At 36.9% G+C, this 11,386-nt stretch overlaps 1 protein-coding gene across 1 annotated transcript; it reads right to left on the bottom strand.

The window, feature by feature from the left end:
- Window positions 1-5,477: 5,477 nt before the first annotated feature.
- On the bottom strand, window positions 5,478-8,388 carry LOC131430790 (E3 ubiquitin-protein ligase TRIM37-like). The gene is made up of 4 exons (XM_058595998.1): window positions 7,970-8,388; window positions 6,591-6,876; window positions 6,428-6,529; window positions 5,478-6,373 (listed from the first exon to the last, which is right to left on the bottom strand). Exons 1-4 carry the CDS (start codon window positions 8,334-8,336, stop codon window positions 5,920-5,922), a joined length of 1,209 nt encoding a protein of 402 aa, XP_058451981.1. The 5' UTR covers window positions 8,337-8,388; the 3' UTR covers window positions 5,478-5,919.
- Window positions 8,389-11,386: the final 2,998 nt, after the last annotated feature.

Here is an 11,386-nt window from a genome sequence, read left to right as displayed (position 1 = left end):
ATTGGCGATAGAATCCAAACAGATAGCATTTTTGTTAAGAGGTTTCTTTTTACGTGATTTCGTTTGTAGCTTTTTCACTAATAGGCGGTCCTAACGGCTATAAAAATAGCAGCATATAGAATTTTAATGTCGATTATTTCATTTTGGATTTGCATTTGATTGAAAGAAACTATCAGGATGCTGTACGGGATTCATTTCTGCCTTTCAGAAAGACCAAATTGTGGAACTCACTACGATATTAAGCACTGTTCGGAACATTTTTCTCGAACAATTTGTTATACAGCAGCAGATATTTTGTTCTCCTCTTCAGAACGCGTTCTGATTGGCTGGTGTTGACATGGGTCAAATGAGACAGGTTTTTAAATAGTGTACTGTAGAAATACTTCAATGATGTTGCTATACACGTTTAAGTTGAAAAATTTTAATTCTATTGGTAGTTAGATTATATAAATCCTTTCACAGATCACTGAGCTATGAGCTTTGAGCTTTAAAAATACGAGAAAGTCAAACGCGCCTTATGAATTATCCTCTTTGATACTTGTTTATACCAAACATTTAAGAAAATTTTAATTTTGAATTGTTTGAGATTATGTCACGCAACTGAAAATTTTATCATAAAATTGTGATCATATTTCCGATGGCATGTAGCAAAAATTTTGTTGATTCGTTAGATACAACGCGAGATATTCACGATCAAAAACTTATCACTCTCTCAGAGGGTTAATTTTGAAAAGGCGCCCCATAGTAAAGTAAGTCGTATTCACGACAAAAAATTTCTCACAAATGTTCAAACTACTTACACTTGAAGGACTCACAGTTCACCATTTTCAAAACTGATTTTTTCACACCGGGAATACACGTGAATTATTTGATGTTTGGTCAATTCACGTAAACGAACCTATGATACTCTATTAATTTTAGGGGATGTTCGTGATTTTTCAAGTGATTCTAATGTGAATTTTTATTTGTGTGTCAAGATAATGAGCACGCTTACTTGTGGTTCTAAAGAATTGGATCAAAAGTCGCACTGTTTCGTAAAAACCATACCTACCCAAAATTGAATACAACGGGTATTACGACATTTTGGATAAATATGCTTCTCGAAAAATTTGAGTAGATATTACTCCCTTTTGTTGACATTTGTAAATGAGTATAAAGTACCAAAGACATTGGAAATCTATTCATGCTTCACAGTGTATTTATATGTTTAAATGTAAACAAGCATTTTAATGTATTTTACTTACAAACTAGAGCCTGATACGCTCTATCTAGCTCGCTATCTAAAACATTTTATTTTTTCCATCCTGAATTTTGGTAAACTTTTTACTACTCATTCGGGTCGGGTACGGGTACAGGTAATTTTTAGTCGGGTACGGGTCGGGTACGGGTAAAATTTTTTATTTTTTATCGGGTACGGGTCGGGTACGGTTAATTTTTTTTTATTATTGATCGGGTACGGGTCGGGTACGGGTCGGGTACGGGTAATTTTTTAAATTTTTAATCGGGTACGGGTCGGGTACGGGTAATTTTTTTTGCTGATCACTCGGGTACGGGTCGGGTTCGGGTATAAGAATTTCAATACCCGACCATCTCTAGTCTGCTTCCAATGCGCGACCTACCTGGTCCGCTTCCAATGCGCGACCTTCCTGGTCCGCTTCCAATGCGCGACCTTTCTTGTCTGCTTCCAATGCGCGACCTACCTGGTCCGCTTCCAATGCGCGACCTACCTGGTCCGCTTCCCATGCGCGACCTTCCTGGTCCGCTTCCAATGCGCGACCATATTGATCCGCTTTTCTAATAATTTAATGTTACGCAATCTCTCGTCGGCTATTTCTTTTCTGCCGAATATCTATACATATTTTGCGATCTGGGTAATTCCGTTGATGTTGAATAACTGAAATAACTCCTGGCAGGATCGCCATTGTGAATAATAAACTTTACTTTGTAAACGGAATCACCCAGAGTGAATCACTTCTTACCTGTGCAGCCGTCCGTGATGCAATGAATGAATGGTCGATGATTCGATTGACCTAATGCCATCGTCCCCACTACAGTTGTCATGGCATACTATGCGTGAATTATTATAAACTCATCTGTACCCACACAGATCCAACAGGTTTTGACTTTCAAATACCTTGGGGTGTGGTTTGATTCCAAATGCACGTGGGGAGGACACATTAGGTATCTGATAACAAAATGCCAGCAAAGAGTAAATTTTCTTCGAACGATAACAGGGTCTTGGTGGGGTGCTCATCCGCAAGATCTAATAAAATTGTATCAGACAACGACACTTTCAGTGATGGAATATGGATGCGTTTGCTTTCGTTCCGCTGCAAATTCTCATATTATCAAACTGGAGCGAATTCAGTATCGTTGTATGCGGATTGCTTTAGGCTGCATGCATTCGACACATACAATGAGTCTTGAAGTTCTGGCGGGAGTTCTTTCATTGAAGGATCGTTTTCGGGAGCTTTCGTCGCGACTGCTAATAAGATGCGAGGTACTGAATCCCCTAATTATTAATAACTTCGAAAGGCTAGTTGAGCTTCAATCTCAAACAAGATTCATGACTGTATATTTTAACCATATGTCACAGGAAATCAACCCTTCAAGATATATTCCTATCCGTGTCAGCCTCCTAAATGTCCCTGACTCAACTTTATTTTTCGACACATCCATGCAGCGCGAAGTGCGTGGAATCCCGGATCACCTACGCTCTATGGAAATCCCAAAAAAATTTTCAAGTAAGTTCAGGCATATTGACTCTGAGAAAATGTTTTACACGGACGGATCGCGAATTGAAGAAGCGACAGGGTTTGGTATGTTCAACAATAATGTTTCGGCCTCATTCAAGCTTCAAGAACCGTGATTCTGTTTATATAGCAGCTTGAATGAAATCGTCACATTATCTCCAAACCATTATTTCCTCTTCACAGATAGTCTGAGTGCAATTGAAGCCATTCGCTCAAACGCTGCTGGCAAAAATTAACCGTTTTTCTTGGGCAAAATAAAACAGTGTCTGAACGACATATTGAATAATAATTATCAAATCACAATAGTCTCGGTCCCGGCTCATTGCTCCATTCCAGGCAATGAAAGAGCCGATAGTTTTGCCAAACGTGGTGCTATTGAAGGTGAAATTTATGAGCGACCGATTGCTTTCAACGAATTTTATAGCGCGACTCGCCAAAGAACACTTGCCAGCTGGCAAGCTTCTTGGGATAAAGATGATCTGGGTCGGTGGATGCACTCAATTATTCCTAAAATATCGACAAAGGCATGGTTCAAGGGGCTGGAAGTGAGTAGGGACTTCATTCGTTTGATGTCCAGACTCATGTCCAATCACTACACGTTAGATGCACATCTCCTTCGAATTGGACTTTCCGAGACTAATCGTTGTGCTTGTGGCGAAGGTTATCGCGATATTGATCATGTCGTTTGGACATGCGTGGAGTATCGTGATGTCAGATCTCAACTAATATATTCCTTGCGTACCCAAGGTAGACTATCCAATGTCCCAGTTCGAGACATTCTTGCTTGTCGTGACCTTTCTTACATGAAACTTCTTTATCATTTCATAAAGACAATTGAAGTTTCAATTTAATAATTGACCCTTTTGAGGGTTAGTTCTGACTCCTACTGCGTCCATTAATTCATCCAATAGCAAAATTTTAATAAAAATGATGTGCTGATATAAACAAACTCAAAACAGGTTACGAAATCAACAACAAAATGTATAAAAATTTAAGCTTATCTTATAATTTATAGCAGTTAATCGCTTGGTTCAAATAATGTTCTTAAGTAGATTTAATAATAAATAACGAAATAGCTAATATGATATTTAAAAAATAAGAGGAATATGTTTTATTAAACTCAAATCGCTGTGACTATATTAGTATTATATTAGGTTAAGAATTCTATGTAAAAGTGATGATACGGCGAAGAAAAACTTATGTAAATTGCCTTAAGAAATAAACGTATTTATGAAAAAAAATTAATGAAAAGGAAACATACTTAGCACAAAATAACCATTATGTCAAATAAATAGCACATGCTTATAAAAATCTGTGCAAGTTTACTTAATATTTATTTTGCTAATAGAAATTTGTCTTTGTAACGGTCAATTTAAAAAAAAATTCTGACCTGTGGTCTCGAAGAGGTTGAATCGATGCGAATGACAGTTTCGCTATATTTGCGGCATTTTATCACTATCTTATCGCATCGTAATCTTTTCTAACCGACAGTGAAAATTGCAATATCGCCCTGTTTGTTGGCATGGAACACGGAGGACGAAACTTACGTAAACAAATGGGATGACAATTTCGCCCTTCATAGTTATTTGTACTACTTATACACACATTATCAGATCCGAATCAATTCCGAATCGGCGAGAAATTTTCATTCGGAATTGCATGCGGAAATAATAAATTTCAACTCCAGTGCAACAACAGATTCCGAATGAATGAATTGTCAATTAGTTTTCTTTTTCTTTCCAGATTGTTGCCTTTCTCATATAGAAAGGTTATGCAATCACTGTGAAAACCGACTTTTGAACCTAGGCCCGAAGGGCCGAGTGTCATATACCATTCGACTCAGTTCGTCGAGTACGCAAAATGTCTGTGTGTGTATGTGTGAATGTAACGTTTTTTTGCACTAACTTTTCTCGGAGATGGCTGAACCGATTTTCACAAACTTAGATTCAAATGAAAGGTCTTGTGGTTCCATACAATATTCCTGAATATTATTTCGATCCGACTTTCGGTTCCGGAATTATGGGGAAAAATGTGCAAAAATATGTGAAAATAAGTGGTCTAACTTTCATCAGAGATGGCTGAACCGAATTTCACAAACTTAGATTCAAATGAAAGGTCTTGAGGTCCCAGAAAAAATTCCAGAATATTATTTGGATCCGACTTCCGGTTCGAGAGTTTTGGGGTAAAATGTGAAAAAAAGAAAATGTGTTCTAACTTTTCGCATAGATGGCGCGACCGATTTTCACAAAGGTTCAAATGAAAGGCCCTGTAGTCCCATACGTAATTCATGAATTTCATGCGGATCCGGAAATATAGGGTAAAGTGGGTAAAAAATTGTATACCATCACTGAAAATGGGGAAAAACCTTGAAAAAATTTCTAAATCGACCTCAAATCTTTTCCAATTGATAGTTTTTATCAGTAGACGGTCAAACAAACCGATTTCGTTTATTCTTTTAAGAATCGAAGAAAATTATTTTGAAGAATACCAAAGTATTTTATATAATAGTATGATTGATATGAGAAAGGCATCATTACACCACTAGGTGGATTAAAACAGGTTTTTTACAGATATGTTTGTCGGGAACGGGCGACCATTTTTGCATCTTTAGCAGTTACGGGTTACAAAAAATTGGTCGAGTTCCCGGTATTCAAGCGTACTGAAGTAAAATAGAGATTGTATTTGATTTAAAATAATTATATTGTAGTTTTTATTACCATGTAATTCAAGTATCTCCGTATAAAACAGACTCATTTTGCATTAAAACTACTTATATCTTATTTTTGAAACTCGGTGGCAAATACGATTCAATACGATAGTTCTAGATACACTGAACCTGAAAAGCTATATCGATATTAAGCTTAAGTAGAAAGTTAAAATGGTTTATATGCTTGAACCCGACAGATTCGACAAAAAAATTCAATTTTAAACGGGTCAAGTTTAGGAATTTGCATGAAAAGATTCGGGTTGCGTGTGAAATATGAAAGGCACCCAATTATATATACTTCGCGTTGAAATGTATATCAAGCCGATGTCTACTTTTTCATGAACTATTTAAATAATATTAACAGATATTCGTTACCAGTGAGTTCAACTATCATTGTCACGAATTCAAATTTCCGATGTAATTCTTTCTCTTTCTAGTTCAGTTTAACAAAAAAAAAAGCTAAAAAGACAGGGTGCCACTTTCGTTTTGCCATTCGGTCAAATACTGAAATAGCTTTCTAAATTCAACGACCTTTATCTCCATCTGTTTGACATAATTTTCAAGTTGTGAACATTTTTGGGCATAAGTCGCAGCCTGCCGTACCAGAACTCGAACCTCTAAGATATCGTCCGTAATGTCGGTGGTACATATTCCTAGCAGTACCGCTGTGTCAATCTCAAATTGAAGCTTCTGTTCCGGCTGTTCCATTAGAGATACTGCATACTCGCCTGGTATACCTTTTAACATTCGGAGGTAGCACTGGAGTTCATTACCCTCGTAAGATAATTTAAGCTTCCATTCAAATCCGCTACTACCTTGCGGAATTGATTCGTAAAAACTTAATTTGTCGATGGTTTCTCTGAATCTCTCCATGCGAAAGAGAAAAACTGTTGGCTCAGGAAAAACAGCAAGGCTGTAAAATGATAATAATAATAATAATATAAAGACAAATTAAATTTAAAATTACTTCTTATTTGCGAAATCCAATGTTTCCACATTTATAACTGGCTTCAAACGGAACAACTCAACACTTTTACCAAATTCTATCAACTCATTCAATGTCGCAGCGCTGATGGAGAAAATAATTAGATACTCGTTATAACTGTCAACATGCTTCTCCATTTACTCACGTTTTACCCTGTTCTGAAAGGAATTTAAATTTTTCGTGAAATTTCGCGAACTCCTTCTTATCGTTATCCAGCATCTCCAAGGTCACTTGTTCCTTTTCCATTAATTTTTGAAAATGAGCACTGCTCTCGGTCTTCATAGTTTCGAGTAACTCAGAGTCGCGTGTTCTCTCTTGGTCCAGTAAGGCTATGTTGGCTTGGACCGTGGCTTCACTATTTTTATCCCAACGATCGTTTAGTCCTTGTAGATGGAGTTTTAAGTTCTCCTCGAAAATTTCGCATCGTTTGTCTGTAGAAAAAAAATTCTATACCCAAATGTTACCTTGTGTTGCTGTCAACCTAACTTCGGAGTTCCGTTCAGTAACATAATTCTCGGTTAATTTTTCAAAAGGGCGCATAAGCAAATGACAGTTTCTCTTCGTTTACTTTCTCTTCTATTAATTACCAAGCGGTTTCCACGTTTATCACTCAATTCTTTGCATGGAACGATACCCGAAACTTTCGACTTTCAAACAGAATAGTGATATCAAAGAAAATTTTTTTAATCACATCACAATAATCGAAAGAGAGAGTGATTAAAGAGAAACTTTCACTTGCTTATACGCCCTTTTGAAAAATTACCCGAGAATTGTAGGTAGTTTCCATAAGGGCCACCAAAAGTCTACATAATAATAAATTACATGAACTCAATTATTGACGTTTGTAGGTTAAATGCGTTTAATTTAATTTCTTAGTGAACGAAACTCTCGCTGTTGGGTGATATTGCTTTTTGTGCTCTGATAATAATGGAGTGGTAATGAACAAAACGATTTAAAACTAAATACCAAAAAAGGTGGAAATTAACAGGTATTCATTTTGTGTGTACGATGTTGCTTGCACGAATTACCGTTGTACGCAAGTTCGAACGCAACTTCCTATGATAACAGATTCCCCTAAAAGCGCTTGTAAAGGCAAATTTTTGCTTTTAATGATTTCAGAAACATACATATACCACAGAGAACAGACATCCATGTAAAGATTTCAATGTAGGTAAAAAGTTTGTTTGGCAAAGTGATCACTAAGCAGCAATCCACCTAAAGAGCAGCCCAATAATCGTTTATGGGCTATGTTCGAGTTTACTTATAATGGTAATTCATGCGTGTAAAATCGTACGCAACGGTAATTTTTAACTTGTAGGCTTTACACAGCTTCATAAATATGTCTTTACTACCTTGAATGTGTGTTCTCTGAGGATATACGTTATCAGTGATTGTAACATAATTATTATAAATAGTTTACGATTTTGTTTTATGTCAGGTAATAATTAAATAACTCAGAAGTGAAACAAGCAACATAAAATGGTTTGCTAGCAAGAGGAAATTATTACATTTTTCATAACTTACCGATTGGTATAGCTTGATCCCGGTGGTCCACATGTTCGGAAAACCAACAGCTCGTGCAAATACACTCTTCGCAGGCATTACAGAAGAGCACCAGCTCTAGAGATTTGTGCTTATCGCAACGGTTGCGATTGGTCAGACGTTCAAAAGCTTCCTGTATTCCCGCGACCGAACACGCTTTCACTAGAGAATCCACATTTATTTCGGCCCGACAACAGGGACAGCTGTTTTCCTTGTCCAGCCAATCGATGATGCATTTATTGCAAAACAGTTTTGAGCAATGAGGACATAATTGAGGAGCTTGCAAATTGTCTTGACAAATGCAGCACTCGAATAGCGAACTTTCCGAATCACTTGTTTTATTTTGCATGTTGGAACGTTTAAATGCACAACACACTAACGAACGTATTCGCTGGATTTGCTGCTGGTCTTAGCTGCTGATCTCTTTCAGACTCGAATAGGGATGTCGTAATATCGATCGAATAATCGAGTAATCGGATAATAACTCAGATAATCGAGAAATTTTTAATCGATTAGTTAGAAATTAATATTCGATTATTAGCGGCCCTTACACGACTAAAAAGTAATGACACTTTTAATGATCGTGTAAGGTCTACGAGTTCAGTAATGACAGGAGTAATGATGGAATTCCGGATTTTCCATCATTACCAACATTATTTCTTCTTCTTATTTTTTTGTGGAAGTGCTGAATATCTTTAGAACTATACGCGAAAAAATGACAAAGTGTAGATTTAAATTGTTAATATTTCATTAACCTTAACGTTTTAATGACAAATCATTAAAACTATTAACTGCAAATCAACTACCGCTATTAGCGGCCCTTACACGATCATTAAAAATGTCATTACTAAAAAGAAATGTAATTTTTAATGAACGTGTAAGGGCAGTAATGATAAATTTTCCATACAAATTTAAAATGTCATTACTTTGGTCAACATTAAAAATGACACAAATGATTCTCGTGTAAGGGCCGCTATTGAGCAATTTGACGTCTCTATTACTCACACCGATGCAGAGTGCGCAGATCTATTCATATACGAAATAAGAATGTGTGCGAGCCGAAGTCAAAGTTTGTTGTGGGTTCAATTTTACACTGAGGTAAAACATTTTTGACTCATAATCATACACTGCGAAAAATGCATATTGAATTTCGTAAGCTATGAACTAATGAACCAAGTAGAAGACAGTTCCATTACGTGATATAAAGTTTCATGAACGATTTTATGTCTTTCTCAACTGTTCTCTTGGCATTGCAGTGTTTTTTATTGCATATATGTCTTCAATAATTGGCACGATGCGGCTCGACAAAAGTCACTGGGTTATTTCGACATACTCACACTAGCATTAACCTTTCAACTGCTGAGAATAGCCACACCAACACATTAGCACGTGGATTGGACTATTAACACAGACTAACAGACAGGACACTCAAATTAGATTCTTCAACCATTTTAACGGTCATTTCGAATATTCCTTTATTTGGGACAGTACTCACATGTGTCATGATGGCGCCACGTTACCCTATCAAAAATATCCTGTTTGTCATCTAGACTGTGTTTATTTTTTCATTTACCAACAGAGTTGCCATTCATACAGAATTATATGTAATGTATTGATTTGTATATGTCCATGCGAATTTCATGCAGGATACAGATTTATTACATATTGCCAAAACTATATACATAATTGTGCCTACTTCTCATCCTCCAACGCAATACAAAATCGAACCCGTTTTGCTACAATATTTACTTGCTTCTGATCTGCCGCCACTTAATTTCGGGTGAAAACTACCAACACAATAAAAAATAGTCTAGATGAACAACGTTGAGTCAAATAAATGGTTACCTTCCAACATCGCGAAAAAGTTAAATATATTATCAACGTAATCCAATAATTTATTGTGACGATTTATTTTCAAATATTTTGATGAAATCTGGCATCCCTGCAAGCAGCTGATCGGTGTTGACAAACGAGGGGAAACCAACTAGTAAAAAAACTTTTACATAACACCAGGGGTGTACTGATAGTAAATAGTTCGCGCAGTACAATATAGGTGGAACTAGTGCATCACGAAAAATTATTTTTATAAGAATTTACTCATACTGTCATGTCTGTTAGTCTGTGCTATTAATGCCCCGTTTAGACTTCTGCTGGCTGCCAGCATGCTGGTGCCAGTGTACTGCCCTCTTAGAAAAAAACGTTCAACTGTGGTTCAATGATCCAACGTATTAGACCAACGAAGGACCACGGTTGAACGTTATTTTGCCTAAGCGGGCAGTACACTGGCAGCAGCATGCTGGCAACCAGCAATAGTGTAAACGCTACATATCATAATCGAATAGTTTGAAAAATTCAATAACAATAATCAAGGGGCAAATCACTCTAAACTTTGTCTGAACTCAAACAAGTTTTACCAGGAGCAGGCTTCCCAGCAGTACTGCTTTTCAATGACATCCGCCACGAGATAGCATGAACTGTCGGAGCGCAAAGTCGAAAGCCCAGTCTACAATATGTGTGAAGCATACGCCGAACTGTAATGGCAACAGCGCTCGCATGCCTAAATGAATGCTGTCACTGAGACAGTTTGTACTCGCCAGATTGATGAGAGTATTCTATCCGGAGAGTAGTCAAACCGAACGGGCTGTTTGTATCCTGTTTCTTTCTGTTCGCTCATTCGCATAAAATGTTACGGAGACAGCCTTTGAAAATCGAAGACATCCTTTGATTTTAAGGGCATTACTGTTACGAAGGGCTGTCGCAAGCCGGCTGTCTCATCAATGTCTCTTGAAGCAATGAACCGGCTGTTTCTGGAGACGAGCCGTGGGTCATAGTGCGCTCGCACTATTTCGGCTGCCTCAATGAAATGGTACTAGTACATACGATTGCGTTGTTGGGATTACCTTTGCAGGAAACTTTAGTAACGTTTCATTACAATACCATTGTGAAATAAAGAAATTGTTTTAGATTTATATATACTGTCGGCGAAGGCAATGAATTTTAATAACTAACGAATATTAAAAGATAAACACTGAGTTTTGTGTAACGGCTCATATATATGAATTTCTAAAGTATTGATCCTTACTGCTTCCTTCTTATTCCTAAAGAAACAGATACACTTCCATTCATTAACAATACTCCGAAAATGTCTTATGCACCCTTATTCTGAATAATGACGTTTGATTTTTGGATCGAATCGTAGCTACTTTTCACAACTAATTAATTATGTAGTGTATTTAACGTTACTCCACCAATAGTCGGCACACTTTGGTACCCGTGCCTCACCGATTTCGTTGAAACTATAGAATATGATACTCTGAACCCAAATAAGATGTTTGGTGCACTTTGAATAGTTTTCGACCATAAAATTGAATGGGCAACTTTTATGTTTATATGTGAACA

Source organism: Malaya genurostris, chromosome 2 (genome assembly GCF_030247185.1).
Source record: "Malaya genurostris strain Urasoe2022 chromosome 2, Malgen_1.1, whole genome shotgun sequence".
Taxonomy (NCBI): domain Eukaryota; kingdom Metazoa; phylum Arthropoda; class Insecta; order Diptera; family Culicidae; genus Malaya; species Malaya genurostris.
This window is presented reverse-complemented; position numbering and strand designations above follow the sequence as displayed.